The sequence below is a fragment of the Acartia tonsa genome, chromosome 11 (genome assembly GCF_053477335.1).
Source record: "Acartia tonsa isolate MP-2025a chromosome 11, ASM5347733v1, whole genome shotgun sequence".
Taxonomy (NCBI): Eukaryota; Metazoa; Arthropoda; class Copepoda; order Calanoida; family Acartiidae; genus Acartia; species Acartia tonsa.
The window spans coordinates 41,447,037-41,471,015 of NC_137270.1; the positions used below are offsets into that span (position 1 = coordinate 41,447,037).

Sequence of the window (23,979 nt, forward strand, 5' to 3'; positions counted from 1 at the left end):
AAATTTTTCCCAGAAAATGTTTATCTTTATGTAAATTTTACATTAGAAATATCAAAATATAAATTTCAGCGGCCGCAGCTGTACTTGGCAGCTGCCAGTCACCGCAGTCGGCGGTCGGCGGGAAAACGGCAGCGGACATGTAAGAAAAACTTAAGTTTAAAATTTTAAGTCTCTAAGTAAAAAATTGCGGCCACAGGAGCCTTTTAAAGATTTCTGGAGACCTGGAGGATCAGGACCTGTACTACTATAGGATTTTTTAGTATTTTGGTATGATAATGACGTGTAGTAATAGCAAGAACAAACAGCTAAATATTCTAATAAAGTGTATTAATTCAAGACAAGTTAAACATACAATAATAATATTAAATATTATAGCAAGTATTCACTTTTATGTTCGTGCCGAGTTGCAGAGCAATGTCTTGCTCCGAAACGGTTGACACAAGAACTAAAAGCTAATATACAAAATACATACATTGCTCTCAAATCAGGAAGAAAGGGACTATACATCACATTTCTCCCTGGCTTTAACATGAACATGGATTTCGAAACTGTAATATTTCAGATTGAATATAACAATATGTTTGTTACATGTTAATTATCATATATATATTATAAGTAGCATTGAATGCTTATTAAATAGATAATAATTGATCTGGTATGACACCTGCCATATTTTTTTATTTTATTTTTTTTTTATTTTATTTCCAGATCTTTAAACACTTCATATACATTTTTTTTTTTTATTATTTTGGTTCCTTAGAACTCTTTTGTGTTTTTTTTCTTTTCTTTTTAATATTTTTTTAAAAAAAACATTGATTAACATATAATCATTGAAAATGCATTGATTAACATATAATGCATTGATTAACATACAAACATTGAAATGCATTGATTAACATAGTTATTATAAATGCATGATATAAAAAACACTGATTAACATATAACCATCAGATTTAAAACATGGCATTATAGAGCATTAATATAAATCATTAATTTTAAACCTTTTCGAGACTACTACTGCCTCAACAAATATTTAATACATAAAAATTCTTAAAATATGAATTAATACACAGTAAACTATAATTATTACTTTCTTTTTCCAGACGCTCTGCTTTTCTTGCCAGATTCTTCAATGTCCATAGGCATGATAGCTTCATCATCATTCACTCCAAGTTTTGCGGTCTCATCACACAAGCCGTCTTGAGGCATCCTTGCCTCAGTATCACCAAGCATATGTAAACATCTTTCAAATCCGCTATTAACCGCAACTGAAATCGAGGTTGCAACGCTATCAACCTCCTCCTGATTATCCAAAATCTTTTGATGCTTACGACTAACCTCCTCCCCAAATTTATCAAGCATCATCAATATTCCAGGCGTGTGCTCCATCCTCATTTCCTCCATCGCTTGTTCATCAACACGCCATTGCTGACCTGACAATTCAAGGTCCAGACAAACAGGAATGTTCGGATCCAAAGGCTGATCCTGCTGAACACAAACAGGACCCCCAAACCGAGTAACCAACTTGAAATCACCCTCAAACCACTCATTTACTTTGTGTTCAGGATTAAACTTCCACTCAAGATTGGTTGTCAACAAACTTGTATGAACTTTTCCATCCAACTCCAATCTAAGTTCCTTTACTACATTCTCTAAAGTAGTATCTGGATCACATAACAATGTCTGCTTGGCTAGAGTCGGACGGAGACGTTTGCAGCGCATCTGCATTTCCCAGGTCAAAACTCTTGCGTCTACTTTATCGTTCACCAAACTACCTGTATATGTAGCACTCACAAGATTTTCAATTATTTCTCTTTGTCCATCCAATCTAACATAACGTATCTCAGCTGGCATCTCTCCACTGGTGATTAAACTCACCGAATTCACGTTAAAGATGCGAGGAATGAAAACCGATAAGTTCATGTATTCATTCACATGAATAGAGTCAATAAACACTTTAGCACTCAAATCCTGTTCAGACTTTCCTTCAAGCCAATCTTTTTGTAACTCGAACAAAGTTGTGGATGGCATCTGTTTCAGAATAAAGGAGACTTTATTCACAACGTCTTTCCAATGTGCCAGGAGCCGGATAGCTGATACAACCTGCGTCTTCAACCGCGCATCAATGCTATTACCCACCGTTCTCAGCACCGTCTGAAGACTCATTCGACCATCTGCAGGTATTACGTCAATTTTGGAAAGTTGATGCCAATCATCTAGTTCCCCCATATGCTTGATTATGGGTAACAATTCTCCCAACGTTTGGCAGCTTTTTCTCTCATCTCCATTCAGGTATTCAATCTTGGCAAGCAACACCAAACTTGGTAACATTTCGCAAACAAGCTTGGAGAGAAATATAGTTGCACTCAATTTATTCAAACTTGTTGTCTCGTTCCAGGACAATTTTCTGTTTATAGCTTTAGAATGTTCACCAGCCGCCATCAGGTTTAAGTGTCTTGAGTTCTGGCTGGTAAAGATAGGGATCCTGTCCACAGCCCAGTCTATTGAGCTGATACATCTCCCCATCTCTAACTGCAACGAAAGCATGTTTATTAAGTTCAATTTAAACCTTGGTTCATTATCAATAAGACGAGCTAAATCTGCAAGTGGCATGTCCTCACTGTTCAAAAACACATTCCTCGTCAATCTGCCCACACTCAACGTCGGCAGCTCGACGCGCGACATTACCAACACCAGCCGAGATGCAGAGTTGCTGACCAACGCAGACACCGGTAGACCAGGTTTGACTTGATTTCCTTCATTGACAGATTGTTTGTGGCGACCATCTTCTTCGTTGCTCAATAACTTTTGATTCATTGTTGCCGCCGTAACCAACCTGCAAAAATACAATATAATTAAATTTCAGCATAAGAATTTAAAATCTAGCATTAAATTCTTCCTCAGTAAATCTTTTTTTATAACACCATGAGCAACAACAATACAAAACTACCAACATGGGAATTATACCTAACAACAACATTAAAACAATCAATACAAACTTAGCAAACAATGGTAGTATATCTTTAAACAAATGTTCTAAACCAAACCAAGAACCTGTAACCTGTTTGAAAAATGACAACTTATGATCAACAAAATCCAACTTAGAAGCTTGTCCATTAAAATCCTCAAAATCCTCTAAACCCTGATATCTAATAGTCTTATTAAAATCAGCAATAAACACCTTTTCATCATTCAGAAAAATTTTTTGTCCCACATGTTCAGATTTCTCATTGGCAATGTGCAGAATTTCGAGTCCCTGCCCCTGATTCCCAAGGAACAAATTAGCTGTCAACTTCAAAATACCGGACTTTGCGAGCAATTCAACAATTTTATGTCCTCTACTGTAACAATCATTCTACTATATTCTTGTATTCCAACTGTTTCACCTTTATATTCCACCAACAAATGTCCTACTGCACATCCATAATCCACACCTAACTTTACTGGAATTTCAACCGCTGTACATTTTTCATACCTAGCAATCTCTCCCAGGTATATAATTCTGAACCCATGATACAAATGTACATTTGACCGAACTTCTGTTTGAGCACATCTAGAAATACTAAAAAGTTCCATCATCCTCTCATTCCTTTCTCTACTAGCTAAAAACATAGCATTCAAATCAAACCTGGCTTCCTGTTTTAACAAATCCCCAAAATAACTTCTAACAGCCGCCTTCGGTTCCTCTAAAAACTTGATACCCTCCAATTCTGTTACAAAAATATTAAAATCCAGATGCTGCAAAGTAAGTTTCTCTGTTCCCATAACTTTAACTAAAATATTCCTTTCCGAGTTAGAAACAAAAAGTTGATCATTCCACGTAGTTAAATTGAATGTATCTTGAAAAACTACCTTAAAATTACTGGCCGGTTTTCGTACTACATACGGAAAATAGGGTGAAGTTGATGTTGCCCACAAATGCTTTTCTTCAAAGTTCGCCACAATCGTCTTTTTATCATAATCCATAACAACATTTCCTTTGATCAAAACTGGAGTATTTTTTACTAAAATATGCAAAGTCCCAATAGCAAAACCTAAGTTGAACCACATGTTGTGCGCGTATATTCCCAGTGTCTTGCATTGAATATTTTCACCACCAACATCCCAGAAAGGTGACAATGTTCCATTAACCGTAAAGCTGTGAACAGTTGGCAAGTCTATGTTCACTTTAAAACTAATACCATCATGCTGATACTTGCCAGAATGAAAAACCCTTCTACATTCATCCATACTCAACTCTACCTGTTTTTCATGAGGCACGTCTAATACGTGCACATGACTCGCAGTACCGCAAAACCAGCGCTCCAACTTTAGCCTAACCTCACAACTAATAGCCTCCGACAGTATAAAATCGGTTTCTGCTAACCCCAGTAATTCCACAGATCTGACCGGTTCCATCCTATCATGCAAACAGGCAGCTGATCTAAGTTCAACATCACTTATTTGAGAACAATCATAAGCCGCTAACCGTGGATCCTGTGACGTATACATACCACCAACAATAATAAAACAATAGGTCTGCATAACAACAACAAATAACAAAATATCCAAGTACCTGACTCCTCTATCATCCTTGGATTTCTTCACAGGTATTGGTCCAGAACGTCCACTTTTTGAACTACAGGCGTCAGGTGACCTCTTTCGCATACCATGATCTCCATCTCGCCTATTCCGGTCATGTCTGTCACCACCGCCGCTTCCTCGCTTGTCGTCTCGCTCCCGACGGTTATCATGGTAATCTCTTCTCCTGCAAATATTATACAAATTATTACAAATTATTTTTTAATCAATTTTGCGAGGTTCCTAGTTACTACATCTGCTACAGAATAACGTTCTAATCTGTCTTTATCTCTGTTTTGTCTATCCTCATCCAATTTTTGTAATTGTACTTCATTTGTAGAACCTTTAGGACGACCTTTCACAGGAATAGTTTCAGACATTTTTTGCGATTTTGCATTATCTAACGATCTATCTAATTCATCCTCCTCAACATCCCTACCTCGTTTAACACTTCCCCTTCGTTGTTCCAAGTTTACAATTTTACTTTGAAGTTTTGGAAAAGTGTCCTCTAAAATACTCATTCGAGACTCTAATTCTCTAGCAGATTCCATGTTAATATCCTCTACACCCAAACTGTTGTCTATTAAACTATTATCAGACGCATAATCTCCATGAAAAACACTATCCTTACTAATAGTAGAATATGTAGAGTCTAACTTAGTTTTGTCAGTCGTGTCATTCGTATCTACACTTTCAGAAATATGAGTACTTTCCAAAGTATCACTAAGATCCTCAACTAAATCATCTAAATTTTCATTATCCTTAGATACATTTGACCTTTGCTGTGACAACCCAACACCCAAAAAAGATTTCTCCAAAAAATCTGGTGTTACCTGTCCATCCTTCCGCCTTCCAACCACCTCTGGACTAGTGCCACAACTATTCTCCTCTTCAGTAACGCCTGAACAAGATAAATTTCTTAAAGTATTGGGAACGTCATAGTTTATTTTCAAGTCATTGTCCACAGAGAAAAACTCGTCTGTAATCACTAAGTCAATCTTTTCATCTGGAGTCAAGTCTAGAGTACTCTCAATAACATATATTTTATCCCTTGGCACAATTCTTACCCCTTTGTCTTTCAATTTACACTTTTCTAGGGGTTGAACCTCAAACAAACTGTCAGAAATTACTTTTGTCACTAGACACGGACCCACCCATAACGAACAGAGTTTACGAGCTACACCAATCGTTGTGACGTCATAATAAATATAACAATAGGAATTTATAGCTATCGGCCGACCTATCCTTTCTGTATTTTCTACCTGTAAATACTTCTCAGTCCTCTCTTGGCCAGTTCTCCAATGTCTGTCAAGACAATCCAATAACTCTGAAAAATTCATATGTTTAATTTTCGTGCGTGTTAAAGGATCAAATGCGTCAAGCGGAAGTTTAGGGTTTCGTAGGAAAAACTTGAAAAACGGGGAACATCCTAACCTCCGATTAAAAGAAGTGTTCATACAAAATTGTGTAGCTTTAAGTTTATGAGCCCAATCTCCATCTTGAAAACGTAAATCAGTCTTAAGAAACGAATACACCGATTGGTTGTATCTTTCACTGAAATTAGAATTAGCTGATCTGGGAGGGATAAAAATTTGTTCAATTCCCAACCTTAAACAAACTTCCCTAAAAACTTTCGATTTAAAACTTTGTGCATTGTCAGTCCTGATTCTCTCGCACAATCCCCAAACAGAAAATAAATTAAACTTCAAACATTCAATAATTGTTTCAGCTTTAACATCTTCAATAGCAAACAACCACACATATCTAGTACAACTGTCAACTACTATTAAAATATGCTTACAAATGACTCCATTATATTCACACTCATTCAAAGGACCTATAGCATCTATGGCCAATTCTGCCATAGCCTCCCCAGCCAAAGGTGAAAATTCTATATTATGATTATGTTTTGATTTTTTACGTCTATTCAAACAAATGACACAATTTGCAACTGCCGCCGCTACATATTTAGACACATAGGGAAAAATGAAGTGTCTGTTAATCCTGCTCAAAGTCTCCAAATAACCCCTATGTCCCGCTGTAACATCTGCATGGGCCAACAAAAAAACTTTATTGTACATTCCAATAGGTACCACTACCCGTTCTATAAACTGAAATTCCTTCTGGAGCCGCATAGGTGAAGTCAAAATAATTAAACCATCTTTAAAACTCAAATGTTCAAAAAACCGTAATATTTGTTTACCACGATAAGGCAGTTGAGACAATTCTCTGGACGTGGGTTTGACATTATTAACAATAAATTTCCTCACCTCAACTAGAACAGGATCCTTCTCCAGACTACGACTGAACTCTCTCGCCTTCAATCTGGACGGTATTTGACTGGCCGTCTCTGCTCCAATTCCTGCAATAAGACATAATTTAGGATCTTCTAATTGATATACAGTATCCAATATTAACTCTCCTTGTTCGTCCGTCGATAATTTATATATCCTATCTTTACTATCCTCTAATGCAGTACGTGACAATATATCAACATTAGTATGCATCTTGCCCTGCCTATGTACAACCTCATAACTGAAGGTGGATAAAAAGTTTATCCACCTTATGGTGAGGCCAACAAAATATCCGTTCTGTCTCCAAGTAGATAGATGTTTCAGTGCAGCTGAATCAGTTCTCACGATAAATTTCTTGTGTCTCAAATAACATTCAAATCTTTCAACAGCATTTACTAATGCACATAATTCTCCTTTATGCGCTGCATAATTGGCTTCATGAGTTGAACAAACACGTGACCAACACGATATCATTTTCTCTTGACCATTTTGTTTTTGACTTAACACTGCAGACATAGCTGTAGATGACCAATCTGTATCCAACACAAATGGTTCAGCCTCCATCCTCCAATCTGGAAATGATTTACTTATTTCCTCACAGAACAATTCTCTAGTCTTTGTAAAAGCTTCCATACTTTTTTCATCCCATTCTATTTTACTACTGTTTCTGAATTTGTTCAATGGTGCCGTAATATCAGAAAAATTCTTGAAATATGAACCATAATAATTTATGAAACCAGTAAATCTTTGAATATCTTTACCTGTTTCAGGTACTGGCCAGTTCTTAATTTTTTCAATATATGCTTTGTCCATGAATATGCCTTCTGCATTTATAATATGACCCAGAAATTTCACTTCCTCTGCAAACAATGTACATTTTCCAAGATTAATCTTGAGGCCTGCTTCACAGAATGTTCGTAGTAGTGTATTCAGATGCTCCAGATGTTCCTCCACATTCATGCTATACACAAGAACATCGTCCAAATAAACTAGACAAAATGCTCTTAATTCAGGACTCAAATCCATTACTCTATCCATCAATTTTACAAACGCACTTGGAGCATTGGTCAATCCAAACGGTAGCCTCTTGAAGCAATACTGTCGTCCATTAGAACAAAATGCTGTATATTTCCTGACAGATTCCTTCAAGTGCATTGAATTATACGCCGAAGTAAGGTCAATAGACGTAAAAATCTTCTTTCCTCCAAGTTTGTCAAATAGCTCACCAATGTTAGGCAAAGGGTAACATATCTTCTCAGTTATCTCATTTAACAAGCGATAGTCCAGGACAAACCTGACTTTCACCTCGTTAGTGTTTCCCACTTTCTTCTTAACAGCAAAGATTCCAGAATTAAACGGTGAATTACATTCTTCTATCACATCTGTCTCCAACCATAAATCAATCTGTTCTTTTAGTTTCTCTGCATGATGAGGATTAAGTCTAATCATTCTATTTTTGAAAGGTTGAGCTCCAGGAACTAACTGAATGTCATACTCTTCCAAAGTACAAGATCCAATATCCGTAGGGTCAATCGATAACGCCTTAAAATTCTTTAAAAACAAACCAACTATTCTACCTTTCAAAGAGACGTTATCTTTTAAAAACGGAACTTTATCCAACTTCAATTTATCTTTAATAAAACGAATCTTCTTTAATGTTGTTGACACATCTTCTTTAACTCTATTCTCTTGCAACATCGCTATCTTCTCCGCTAAAAACAAATTTCCAACCAAAGTACCAGCAGGAACAGATTTCTTAACAGTTTCAAAATTCGTAATCTTAGTCATAATTTTACCGTTTTTTCCCACCTCCGTAATTCCTTCATTTATCAACAAGTTATTCCGGCTACAGTATCCTTGTCTAGGAGCTATATAACACAACTGTCCTTCAGGCATATTTCCCTTAGTTGAAACTTCTACCACCACTGTACTTAATGCTGGAATTTCTATTCGATTTTTCAATGAACAAATCCATTTTTGGTCTTGTAACTCAGCTACATTAATCTCAGGTTTCTTAGTTCTTGCCTTCTCCAGTTTCTCCAGGACCGTATGAACCAAATTCTTCACTACAATCTTTCGTTTAGCTACCAAATTCACACTGATTCCATGCATCTCAATTCTGTTACCATCTTTGGCAAATATCGTCTTCACGTGATGTTTGTTAAGCCAATGACTGCCTAGATTCATAGGTACAGTCATGCCAGAAATCACAAAGCAATCTTCTTGAAAACTGTGGCCTCCAATCTGAAAATCAACATTCCGAACAACACCATCAATCTTGATGCTGGAACCCTGCACGCCTGTTGCTTTCGAATCCGTCTCTTCAATTTTACAATCAAGCTTTCTAGCCAACACTTGAGATATCAGGCAGCCTCGTGCATTTCCGCTGTCAATTAAGGCCAGGATTTCCATGCCACCAATCTTCGTTGGAACGTAGACTTCAGCCGCTCCAGCCGCCATCTCAGAATCTTCATGAAACTTATAAAACAGCTATCTAACCAACACCAGCAGTTATGAGGTTGTAACTATCCAATTTTCTATCAAATAACTATCTATCCGTTTACAACAAATAACAGAATAACGGAATAAAACAAATCACTCACCGACAAAATTTCCTCCACCAACAGAAACGTCCAAAATATCTCTTAATCCACAATCAACAAAACTCCTTCACCAACAGAAACGTCCAAAATATCTCTTAATCCACAATCAACAAAACTTCTCTCCGGCCAATCTAAAATATCACAAACATTTTAGATGCCAATTAATAGATAAATCACTTTAAATAAGAATTAATATCGGTATTAATATATATATAACTAATTGTTTACAAGACTGATTTTCGAACAGCAATATATATATAGTAATCAAATATTAACAGCATAAAACAAAATCTTAACAACTCACCATCAAATAAATAATGATAACAGTATCTCTCAACCACCACAAATACTCTCTCGGCCAATCTAAAATAAAATACAATTATTTTAGATGCCATATTTAAATGTTTTCATTGAACAAATAAACTTGCAACACATTCAATAAAGAAATTGTATTAAGAAATATAACATGAATCAAATATTATCAATCACCAAGCAACTAAATTAATCTTTCTAAATACCATAAATTCAATTCTTTTGTAATTCAATAAAATATTACCTAATAAAACTATTATTATCAGGATAATAACTGATCTCCTGCACACTACTTTGATGTATGAAAGTTTTGAAAGTTGAAACTCAACTAACTATATATCTCCATACCTGAGAGCACCTTCTTGCGCAGCTCAGCTTCTGTGCGCAGCTCAACTTTCTGCGCATGGAACGCCCCACGCCTGATAATCATTGCAGCTACCTCTCTACACCACCCCATTTTGCGCATACCAGCTCTGAGAGATAGTGCAAACTTCTTTGCAAATATGTTCACTCCCCCTTTCTCCTCAAACAAGAGAGACAGCTCCACCATATTTGCGCATACCAACTCCGAGAGACAACCCCTCCCTTCCTTCATAGAGAGAGACTAGTCCACGATTATATCTAATGCATTATAACAATTTTGCTTCATGAAATTCTAAGCTTCATAAAAAATTTTGCTGAATCAACATTACTAAATCGCAATATAATTGTTTTAAAATTAAATACTTAAAACCACAATAACTGACTCAACTTTTAAAACAATTTTCCACATTTCATCAAAATTTAATACCTTTCAAATATCTAATTTCACATTTTTATCAAATTTAATTCAATTTTAAATTCAAATTAATATTCTTTCAATAGCAATTTTACAAAATTGTATTCCTAATTCGTTTTTCCATTTTCACTTTTTATTATTCTTATCTCTGTTAGACTCCACAATAGTCTGAAACAAAAATGAATTTTTCTAATTTTCAACAAAACATAATCAAAAACTAAATTAATTATTTTGATTTCTATTATAACATAATCTCATAATTTCATATACGGTCATAAACAATATGTTATCTTTTCATAATTCAAAATAAACCATCAAAATAAATTATCACAATATTAGAGTTGCTTCGTTCACTCTTTATCATTAATTTTGTTTTGTTGTTGTTTATTTACAATGCGCATAAATCAAAACAATGCCGCGTAACAAGTAGAAAATGGAATAAGGTTTTAATGATCATAATACATACAAAACATTAATACCATAAAATGTCATCTATAATAGCACTATTCCATGCCTCGACTTCCGCTACAAGATCATCCTCATAATCGCATGCCCCTAAACCATCGACATACGCCACTTCCTTCGTATCTTCCTCTTCTTTCACCTCTCCTTCAATTTCACCAACCAATTTCTTTTTATCAATACTATTTTCATTCTTTTTAAAACTCTTTTGCCCCGTCTTATAAGGAACAAAAGGCTTGTTTCCCTACCGCAAAAAGTATTTTCCTTTAGGATTAGGCAACCTTTTATCCCTAATATCAAAGCAATCCCTCATCATGTGACCTTTTCTATTGCAATAATAACAAATAAAACCACCTTGAATTGCGCCAATTAAAGGAATAAGTTCAGCTGGTCCGCCAAATTCATCAGCTAAATCAATTTCACATTGATTTATTTCGTATGACAAATTATCTTCATCACTAACCTGATCAATAGTTACAGGATTTGACTTGGAACCAACGCCACCAACCATCGTTTTAGCCAAAGCCATCTGGTTTGTTGTACATCCTCTAGCCATTGACCCTGAAATTTGGTTAAATTGTAGCCCTTTAACAATCAGTTGGGCTTTAACTATTAACTCTGTCCGAAACTTCGCTATCATTCGCACTTGTCCGTCACGCTCCAAATCCAACGAAAATTGACGCATCTGATTAGCCAAAAGTGGAGATAAGATCACATTACACACTTGAGAATAGAAATCCATAAACATATCATCAGTTGGTTTCGGATACGCACGTTTCCAGAATGATAATATCTTATCAAAAAATGCATCAATCTTATCATTCTCATGTTGCTTAACACACAAATACGCATCTTTACACACATTTTTCATGTCGGGTGGTAAAAATGTCTCTCGCATCTTACACAAGTACCCCTTTAATGTTAATCGTCTATTCTCCATATCAGCAGGTTTTAGTGTATAACCACAAGCGGTTCTTACACCCACACACTTATCAAACAAAATTTCCTTACACACTTGATGATTAGTCATATGATAGCGTCTAGTAGTCATCCAAAACCTCTCCAAATAATCATCAAAGAAAATCACATCATCGTCTACCAAAAATTCAGGCGCATTTTTTCTGAACTGATCATCAAGCTTAGCACACGTTTCATTGTACCTATGAACATTCTCCTCCCCCTGCGAAACATACAAAGATCTATCTGGTACATAAACAAGAGATTTACACCAACTAACCTGCGATTCACTCAGTCCAGCTTCAAAGAAATTGAGCGTATTAAAATCCTCCGCTTTAACCTCAGAAAGGGCTGGCCACCACATGAGAACTCCATTGTAGATATTATCCACAGCATCAACCTTAGACAACTCCCAAAGTTTTATGATCTTATCTTCATGATCTTGCATTCCACCAAAAATAGTTCGAGAACCACTAGCAAACAATTTAGGCTTCTCCTCTGATCCTCCAGATCCTCCAGCCGTCCTCTGCCACGGCATAGAGTTATTCAAACCATTCTGCTGGATATTCAAACCATTCTGCTGGTTATTCAAACCATTCTGCTGGTCATTCAAACTATTCTGCTGGGCAATCTTTTCCAGAATTCGCTGCTGGCCAGTCATAAACTCATCCACAACCGTCACATTCTCGGTTTTGATATCATTATCAACACTAGGCACCACCACCTTATTAAGACGATCTTCTAAATCGTCCATCCGAGTAGCCAGTCCAGTAACTGCAGCACTATTAGTATCAACATTATCCGTCAACTCCTGAACTTTCGCCTCCAGCGGCGCCATTCGTCCAGTCAGATTATCCAGCTTATCCCCATTGGAATGAATATCACCCTGCAGCGAGGCCATCAATTCGAGCATATACTCCTCCTTCTCCATCGGGGACAACTTCCTGTAATAAGCAATGTCCACCTTCATGGCGTCCAAAAATTCCTGAACAAAACTAAAACAAAGAAATAATACAATTAAAAGAAAATCTGAGCCGTAGATTCGTACTACACTACTGCGCCAAAATGACGTGTAGTAATAGCAAGAACAAACAGCTAAATATTCTAATAAAGTGTATTAATTCAAGACAAGTTAAACATACAATAATAATATTAAATATTATAGCAAGTATTCACTTTTATGTTCGTGCCGAGTTGCAGAGCAATGTCTTGCTCCGAAACGGTTGACACAAGAACTAAAAGCTAATATACAAAATACATACATTGCTCTCAAATCAGGAAGAAAGGGACTATACATCACAATAAATGCTTTGTTTTAGTCAAAAAAATATTTTTGCTCTTTACCTGGATGACCCTGCCAGGTTTGCTGGCATCCTGTGCCCGCCAGGATGGAGATATTCAAAAAATTCCAACACTCAGTTATGTGTCATACCCATACTTAAAAAGTCAAGCAGTTTGGGCTCTTTATCTTTCACACACAGAAAATGAGATAGAAAAAACCGGATGGGGGGGCATTCAATGCCCCCCCCCCCCAACAGTTAAGGGTTAAAAATTTACTGGAATGTTTTAAACTTAAGATTATATTATTTTATTTTTCTATTACAATAACTAAAACTTTCATTCTTTTACAAATAAGCATAGATGGATTTTAATAAATAAGATCTTACATAAAGTTACAAAAAACATCTATTGGTAGCAAAGCTTCTCTTTAATTCAGTTACTTGATTTATTGCTGAATGTTATTTGTCTATAAATAATTGGATCAAGTGCAGTTCACAGTAAATGTTCCTATAAGTAACAATTATCTCAAAAACATTATAAACTTTAAAGGCTGCTAGCTGTAAAAAGACACTAAATCCAAATTATCTTAAAAACCCCTTTGGTTAATGGACATCTATCTTATATGTTACTTTATTGAATCCTTGTAATATTTATATTCTTTTACCTATGTATGTTTTCATTATCAGTTCTTGTACTAAATAATCCAAATAATTTGATTGTTTACTTGTAGGCTGTTGTTGTGTATGATAAAAGTAGTTCTGCCCTCAGGAGTGATTTCTCTAATGCTCTTACAGGTAATTAAATTGTATCTCTTTGGTGATCAGGTAGCTTATTTCTCACCCTGCCCACCCCCCCCAAAAAAAGAAAGATTAAATTCATCATTAACTTTAACTGCATCCACTTATTGTTTGCCAGTAAAGTGATTTATATTGTTCTCTGCCCCAACCACAGCATGAGCAATTAACATAATTACATAACAATTAAATAAAGGGTCCTTTTTATACTTTTATGTACTTATTAAAGAATTATTATATGATAAAAGCATGTGATTTTATATCCAATGTATCCTTCAGCAAAATTATATTTGTTTGTTTATTTGTATATTGACAAACTTTGGGTAAAATCAACTAGATTGCTATGTTTATACAGATGAGAAAATTTGCTATGCCAATAAACAATTTGTAAAAAAGTTTTATGTTCTAAACCTATATACAAATCTATTTTAAAGCGCTTTGTCAGAAATCTTTACATCTGTTCATCTGTTTGTAAACTTCACTATATTGTAAGTATTATAATGTATTGTGATGGTCAGGATGTTTATAATTTTTTTGGGTACTTTCCCCTAACATGTTTCAAAAATTATGATCCCTGAAAAAAGATTTATTTTGATTGCATATAGGCTAAAATGCTTTGATTTACACCACATGGATTGAAGCCATAGGTATCCAACCCCCATATACCTAGACAATAATATAACACCCCTCATGTTGTCTGTATTCCCCCCACCTCGCAATTTTAATTCTGAGAGGGGATAGAGTATTGTAAGTGGGTGTCAAAATCTCACAAAACCCTGTGCCAGTCACTGGAAAAATATTAAAACCATGTATTAACAATGATCTCAAGTGGGCTAGATTTTGCTTTTGTTGTAAACCTCTCCTTGGATGTTGAAACATACTCCACGTCTTATAATTCTGTTTAAAGCATTCATTCGCTCAACAGACACCCAACCTTTTATTGCATGACCTTAGTCTTAAATTCCATGGTAATGAGTTGCGCCTGTTTTTGGACAAAGGCATTACCCCTACTCTCACTATTGATTACACATGCCTGACAAAGCAACAGAAGGTACCTTCTTTAACATCACTTTTATGGCATGGTTTGGTCCTGGCTTAAAAATAACACCTCACAGAAAGCAATGTTACCAATTACACTTAAGCTGCGGGGTTACTAAAAATCCCATGTTTTAGAATTTAAAAAGTTTTAGATGTTTTGTATGAACAGTTGAGATTATATGATTATATGCATTCCAAAATCATATATAATCATACATAATCATATTACACTGTAAATCAGATTTCAAAATTCAAAACTTTCAATATTTTATCTGATTAGGTAAACTTTGAATAACTTGAAAATAGCATTTATTTAGAATTGGCTCATTTTAAGGCATTTGGATAATTTATTACTGGGGTAAAAGGGTTCCGGAAGGGGGAGAGTAACAATAGTAATTTATTCCATTTGGTTACAGCTTTCTGCGGATATGAAAATGTACAATAATACGATTAAAACTGGTTTTGATTTTATAATTGTACATTTTTATATTATAGGGAAATATATATAATACGATATAAAACATGGTTTTTCAGAGTGGCTTAGAACCGGTTTTAATCCATTTGAAGCTATGCTAGAACAATATTAAATAATTTGCCCTCTAAACTTCACATGAAGAATATAAAACTTTAAGGCAGCCCAAATCTAAAGCGCTGTGTTTTGAGTTAACCCTTACAGATCGGGGGGGGGGGGTCATATTGACCCCCCCCTCTAGTTTTTTCAATGTCATTTTTTTTGTAGGTAAAATAGAGAGTTGTGACTTCATGACTTTTTAAGTTTAGTAATTATACGTCGGCAAGAGTTGATCTTATAAGGATAGCTGGTCTGTGTCGGTCGTGGTGTCCGGTCAAAGTCGGTTGGGTAGCAACAAAATTAAAAAAAAATTCTAAATAAATCTTAATTTCTACATTATGACTTTTGTGTATAAGGTAGAAACCTAAATTTTTTTTGGTGAATACTTAGATATCAATGACCTTATGAGAAAAGTGGTGTTATGACCGTTTGACCGCTCCCTGACCGACTTTATGACCGATTTTTGTCCGGCTTTTACTACAGACATATATCATGAATATCGTGGCTTATATTACAGCTAGAGACCTATAATTTTTTTTGGTAAATCCTTGAGCAACAATAAACAGATAAAATTAATAATTGGCGCCGCCAACCGCCGTTTTACCGCCGTAACCGCCGAAAATGGCGGTTTCCGTTATTTGCCGTTTTTCGGCGATGATCAGAAAAAGTAATTTTTTTGTTATGAAAAATAAAAGTTCGTCCTAAAATTTGGCCATCCTAGCAGCAAAATTGGCCGCCCTACAGCTGTTTTAAAATTTAGCGGCTGGCCGCTAAAAAGCGGCTAAGGAGCGGCCTGACTGCTATGACTAGAAAAAGTAATTTTCTCTAAAAATACACATGAACCACCAGAAAAAAATTTTACGTCTTTATCTGTAACAGAAGCCGAGATAGAGGGGGGGGTCAATATGACCCCCCCCCCCCCCGATCTATTAAGGTGGGAATAGGGGCCCGATCTATAAGGGTTAATCCTCTGGCATTCTCAATGCCATGCTAATACAAAGTTGGAGCAATGGTGTGGAAATAATTCAGCAATTTGTTTAAACAATCGATATGTTATTACTTGGATAATGCATTTAATTTTCATACACTCTAACAAGGTTTTACTCTCAGCTGGCTAAAATAACCCCCTGTATCCTATCCTCTCCACTCTTGCTGGATGAACGAACTCAGCAATAAATGAGGTACATGTTAGCAACCTAAATTGACGACAAGTTTTCCTCTAACAGAATATTCACTTCATATATATTCTATATGAATACATTGATGAATAAGCTATTAAAAATTTTGCCACTATATTCCCATATTTTAATTTAGGAAGATTAAAATGCTGACGGATTCACTCTCTTTCTCGCACTTTCTTTTTGAATTTTTAAAAACTTTCAACATTTTTATCTAAGGGGCTATTTCTCTTGGGCAGGTGGTGGTACCCTTTTCAAAAATAGTTTTAAATCTGCCCAGAACATTTGAGAAGATTAATTGTAAAGGAGAAACATATCAGTTTGGCGGGTAGCGAGATCGGTACTGACAGACACACACACGCCCAGAATAATAAACATTCTGTTACTTTAATTATCTAAGGACTAGCGGATACGCCCCTAGAGGCCTACTAATGAGAGAACGAGTTTATAAAACTTTGAGTACCAGTACATTTTTATAGTCCAATGACCCCTCCCTCCATGCTATCTGTGAGAACTGCAATAATAAGATCAGTTTTTGCATCCTTCCTTTTGAGGAAAAGTGGTCAGCTCAATTTGAGTTGCCAATTGTATACATAGTTTCCTCATCCTATGTCAATATTTAATACAATCTAAAAAAGCTAAAATCTTCGCAAAAATAAATTTGAAAAGGTAAAATTTTTAATGTATAATGTAAAAATTGTTTAAACATTAATTAGGAAGCAAATAGGCAATCAATTTTCAGTTGATCGGAAAAGTATATATTTTTAACAAGGATAGCAACACCCATTGAAATCTCTAAAATTCAAAGGAATATTAACACTTTTAGAATGTCAGAACTTAATAAGCAGAATATTAATTTTCTTAAATAAAAGATAAAGGATGTTTGTGTGACGTCTGCCAATCGTTATATTATTACTTGGATGTTGCACCAGAGTCTCATATACTCTGATAAAGTAATGTACGCAGCTGGCTAAAATACCGATACTCCCCATACACCTCGATTACCCAATGATTGATCTATATTGAAGGAAGGTCGCTACCAAAACTTTTTCTTCAATTCAACAGAAAAAAATCACCAAACCTTACACTTACAAAAAAATATATTCTATGTTCTAAGCAAACAAAAGTTTTTTTTTACACTAATTAAATTACTTCATACTAAAAGTATACAGCATAGTAATTCTGTTCTATTAGTTACATTAGTCTGTTGGTTGGTTTAAAAATGATTTTTTTTTTAATTTTTACTTCAAGAGTCTAATCCCACGTCTGTAGCTAATGAAATTAAAATTGTACCAACTGTTGATATGTCAGATGCCAGAAATGGGGAATGCCTTTCTCTAGAACTCATTAGCAAGCACAGTAAGGAATTTCTGACAAAAGTCGTGCAATCTAAGGATTGGTTGTCTGCTATAGCTAGAAAGTTTGTGCCTTGGGACTTATTATAAAGGTCATGATATCAACCATCCCCAGAGGGAAAAGACTTGAAACTCTAATATCAAAAGACAGACATTTGTAGCATAATATAAACTTTTTATGCATTAGCTTCGTTGCTTTTGTACCTAATCTTTGTTGTAATGTTTTTTTGTTGTTGTGTGAACAGAGGTTTCTACCTTATTTCTACAGAAGCTTCGCTACAATTGTACCAAATCGTTCTTGTAATGTATTTTTTTGTGTGAACTTTTAGGAGGAAAAGTGAAACTGGAAACAATACCTGACAAAAACTTTTTCTGGACCCCACTGGGTAAATCCTACAGCTGCCAGGTAATTGATTTCTGGGAACTAAAGGGATAAGACAATGACCGATAAATTGATGTACAATACATCCCCAATGATGATACACCAAACTACCAACTCTGTAATTACAATTAGTGGTTGAAACGTTCGGACACTCAACTTAATGAACCAACCAATCAAAATTCAATAATAGTCCCCAATGTTGTTGAGCCAACGCATCAGAAAACATCATTATGAAACAGTTTAATAACGCTTTCCTCTCTGCAGTTAATTGTATTTTAACCCACGTCCTTCGGTCGGAGAAGTTAAGGTTCGAGTCTGTGCCTTACCAAGCCATACTAGAGACGTTAAAAAAGGTCCAGCACGCAACACTATCATTTTAGGAATTTTTTTTTTGGATGTTATACCAGATTTTCATGTTCTCTAATAAAGATAAAGGCCAAAATATCAATACCCCCTCCCATCCCATTTCCTCCAACACCTCCATTTCTACCGGATGAACGAACTGACAAATAAATAAGGACCGTTGTAGCAATCTAAATTGACGACAATTTTTCCATCATCATAATATTCACGTATATTATATATTCCTTATTTCAGCCCGCTGCGAGTTTCTTTTAATTAAAGAACATGAAAATCTGGTGTAACATCCAAGTAATAATATATCCATTACTTTAGGAACAGATCTATAGTATAGATGTATATACAGACAACTACCTCCTTTCATTTTTCAAAGACCTCTTTTGGCTGCTTCTAAATTATTTTCTGCTACTTGGCTGTGTTAATATAAGCGACACCATTGGTTGATTATCAATGACCCAATAGAAAGGTTGCACAAGGTGGTTGCGATGGGGAGATACATTTATTTAACCCCGTCTCCCTCTAGTGTTTTACTCTGATACTTTAGGAACCCGAGGACCAGGGACCATTGAAGCTTTTCAATGTCATTGATGACGAGGTAATTTTATTTCATTAGTAGCGCAGCTACCATTACAATTACCTCTCAAGAGCGGGATTTTCCTTCGATTTAATCATCTAGAGCATCATCCACGTGTAATAAATGCGATATTCTAAACACCCAAGGATATTAGGTTAAGTAACGTCCATCAAACAACCAGCCCTTTGATTGCACGACCTTTTTTCTGAGAAGTCCTAACTGTGCATGGTAGTGAGTTGTGCCTGTTTATGGGCCAAGGCATTTCCCCTACTCTTACTATTTATTTCGCGCACCTGACATAGCAGCAGTTGGAACCATTTTTTACGTCTTTAGTTATGACGCGATGTCGGCCCGAGATTCGAAACTATCACCTCCCCGGCGACGGATGCGGATGCGCCAGTTGTTGAGCCATAAGTAGCGCCGCTTTTCTATATATAGGATATACCCATCTTCCCTTGAATCTTGATTACCCCCCTCCAAATTTTTTGTTAAAAATACATTAGATTAACCTTCTTACACCATTGAGGTCTCTCTTTTTAACGTCTTAAAATAAAAAAGCTTGGAGGACCCTGTTAAAGACCCATTTAAATTACCTTTCTGACTAGCGGTTCTTAGGGGACTCTAGGGGCACTTCAAAGATTTTAATCCACTACCTTACAGTTTGTTTTTAAACAGAAAAAGTAAAAAAATAACCAAAACTTTAATTATATTTCTCATGTTCATTCGAATCCGGTGGTTAGGAACCGGTTCTTATCCATACGAAAAAACTATGTCTAGCATCGTATTATATCCAGCTTTTTACGAAATAAAAATATACAATCATAAGATTAAAACCAGTTATTTTAGACCGTGCCTTCGGCACCTCTGGGCTAAAAAATCTTATAATTGTACATTCTATATCCGCGGAGAGCTGTTTATAATACGATGCGAGAAATAATTATTCCAGTATTGTTTCGTGACTAACAAACCAGTTTAAATTTATATTTTTTATTTTAATATCCGCGGAAAGTTGCGATTGATAACTATATTTTAGATTGAGGGCACGATCTCTTTTGCAAATACAAGATTCCAACCATTTATGAAGCGTGCTGGGGGGGTGTGGGGCAACCCCGTCCAATGTCTACCCAGGTAATGTTTACTAACATTATTTTTTTGGGGGGGTGAGGGTGGTGGTGGGGGGGGGGGGGGTGTGAGATAGCAAGGAATTTTAAATTAATATACATCGTACATCCTGAAACAAATTGACATACATAGATTGAAATTATTGGTTGAAAATTTTGTACACTGCTGGCAGTAAACAACAAATCAGTACCCAAAGTTGTTAGCTCAACTGAAATTTACAGTTTATAATGTCCCCACTAATAAGACTAATATTCATTAGAACTGGATAACTGTCTGTAATACGATGCTATGCATGATTTTCCAATATGGCTGAGAACCAGAGGGGAATTCTTAAAAAAATATTTTGGCTCACTGCCTCACAAAAATTAGTGAGATTCGCTAAAAATCATAAAAGGGTTATTAACATAAGATTTTGTTTAACACACAACTTAACCAATAAAAATTCACGAAAGTTCACAAAGTTATTAATCCAACGAATAAGAAAACGTTATTATGAAACCTTGGGGACTAGTGTAATAGACAGCCCATTGTCCCCCCACTCTTTCGGTATAGCTGGACCTTCATATTAAATAATTTATATTTATTTACTAAATTGATATTTCCACATGATAGAACATCTCAAATATATCATAATATAATATCTTTCTATCTTTTATATCTATCTAAAATATGAAGTAGACTAATGTCTGTCTGTCTATCTCTCTGTCTGTTTGTTTGTTTGTCTGAAGCTTACATCTTACTAACCGCTGAACCGATGTGGGTTGAAGCTATTTTAATGGGGAAGAGAGAATGGGTCCTATGACAAACGCAGGAGTCCCAAACGCAGTAGTGGACAAAGCCAGGAGTGGACACTTAACCTAACCTAACCTATTTTAGACCTTCTTTTAGGTTTTTAAATTCCTAACCCCTGCGAGGCCCTTATTTGTACATTCATATCTTAACCTAACCTAATCTGTATTGAAATACTTAGTTAAATTAATATTTTAACACTCCTGAGGTGGATCTTTAAAAAAAATTGCCCCATTAATCGCTTAGTATTTTTCGTGAAAAATCCTCCAAAATCACATGTGATTTTGGTGGATTTATCACGAAAACAATTTTGCCCCACTAAGCGATTAGTGGGGCAAACTTTTTTTAAGAATCCACCTCTGGAACCAGAGAATTGAAGATAAATATTATATTATTAAAGTGTAAACTGTTAGTGCAAACCACCCAATGAAGATTTTATATAAATACCCAAAGTTTGAAAGCTAATGAGCAACTATGTTCATAAAATTTTGGGTACCAATAAAATCTCAAGTCCAATGTATCCGCCCTTATATTTTTTACTAGAGTTGGCTCTATGTAAATATCTCGCTATTTGCTAGATTTATATAAGTACATATCTAAATATTTCTCAATAAATCAATTTTCCTCCCCCGCCATTACTATCTAAAAGAGAGAAGTAAATATTTAATAATTTAAATTAATTTAAAAAGATTTTTTCAATTGTATTTTTTTTTCTTCAAATTACCATCACCAAGGGTTAATATGATTAAAATTTTAGTTTTAATATTTAAACACACAAAGGAAGTTTCGCCACAATCAAATTCTTTTAAAACAGAGTTTTCTTAAATTTATTATATCATGAATGCATATTTTTTGTTTAAAAAATGAAGATTAGATACTTCAATGTAATTCAAATATCAATATGAAGTGAAAAACTTAATTCATTCTATAAACAAATAGAATAAAGGTATTATCGCTTTGGTCAATGAGAGTTAAATTAGGATTATTAGAGCACTATGAGTAATAGTATCAAACACTCTACGATTGGAAGACTCGAGCTCATTTATAGACATTTATTTCCTATATAGATCTGTCATGGATCCTGGTGCAATAAATGAAGCCGTTTTATAAAAAATCAGTCGAACATATTTCACAAGATATAAAACAGAAAAAGTTGTCGAAAAAGTAGGTATAGGATGAGAAAATTCATAAAAAAATTAATAGCCTGTCATATTCATCATATTTCATCAGAGATAAGATGAAGGGAGAATCAGAACCCTATTACAATTTGATTTTGATAAAAATAAAAAGCACAATGTTGGGATTTTAACCCTTTAAAGTCGGTCTCTTTTTTGGACCTTAATCGGTGGGGGTGGGGGTGTTGAACGCCTTACCCCCTAATATCATAGCTCGTATAAGAACTAAAGGGCTTGAAATTGTAGTTTGAAAAATAATTTCAAACTTGCTTTCCACCCCCATTTATTTAACAACCTTTGTTTTAAAGTTCTTTTTGCTTAATAAATGACTGAAATTTTTTTAAAAAATATTAGTAAATTTCATATAGAGATGTACAATTGTAGGATGTTTTAGTATTTTGGTAACAGAAAAGTAATTTTTTTTTTGTTTTTACCTGGATGACCCAACCAGGTTTGCTGGCATCCCCTCTATTCTTTAACTCTATTACAAGGAGCATATTGTTTTAGTGAAAAAAATGTAAAAATTCCGTGTGCAACGTCCATAAATGCCTTATGTGGCGGAATAAGCCATAACTCTCTTTTTACAACACAGGAAAACTTTTTGAAAATCTGCCTAATATAAAGTTAGCACATTTTTTTAACATCTTCTTTTTACAGTTAGGTACAGCAATGTATTACTTTGTTTTGGAAAGGATGGTAAACTATGTTATTGAAATATATTCTGAGGGAGTCTTTCTGCCTTTCTGAGAATAAATGTCTCTGTAAATAAGTGTCTCCCCCCAATTTTTATGTTTATTCTTTTCATAACTAAAATTGAAATTGGAGGGGATACATAAGTGCCCCCTAATTTATCCCTCCCTAATTTTTTTTCCTTTTTGAAATTAAATTTTGATGATTAAAACCCTCTCCTAGAGGCCTCTTGGGGGCGTAGCCGCTAGCAATCTATAAAAGAATACAGTTTATTTCATCTCCAGTGTACAAAAGTTGATTGGTGTATCCAACTGTTTTAACATCTTATACTGCTTTCTTTTCCCTTACCTCTTTTCACCAAGGAGGAATGGTACATTGAACTGTAAATTTCACTGGTACCCAAGGTTTTTTATAACCACAATATCTTATTTGTAGGGCCAAAAACTGTGGTTACTTTTATTCAAATATGATTCAACATTAATTTATTGTTTTATTATCTTATCCCTTAAGATCCCTGCTTTTTACAATGTATGGCTTGTTTAAAATTTAACATTTTTGTATGCATAGCATCTTAACAAGTTGACAGTCCGTTTGACGAAAACTGGATCAGAACTGGTTCTCAGCCATACTGAAAAATCATGTATATAAGCATTGTATTACAGACATTATTCTACGAATAATGAATTTCATAAAATCAATGCCAG

General features: G+C 35.0%; 1 protein-coding gene across 1 annotated transcript in view; it reads left to right on the plus strand.

The window, feature by feature from the left end:
* Positions 1-23,979, plus strand: part of LOC145332334 (uncharacterized) — a 44,953-nt gene that overhangs the window by 6,178 nt on the left and 14,796 nt on the right. Inside the window, exons 9-12 of the mRNA XM_080177330.1 lie at positions 13,978-14,041; positions 18,513-18,589; positions 19,470-19,520; positions 20,533-20,627. Coding sequence (XP_080033456.1) covers positions 13,978-14,041; positions 18,513-18,589; positions 19,470-19,520; positions 20,533-20,627 — 287 coding nt within the window. The remainder of the gene's footprint in view (positions 1-13,977; positions 14,042-18,512; positions 18,590-19,469; positions 19,521-20,532; positions 20,628-23,979) is intronic.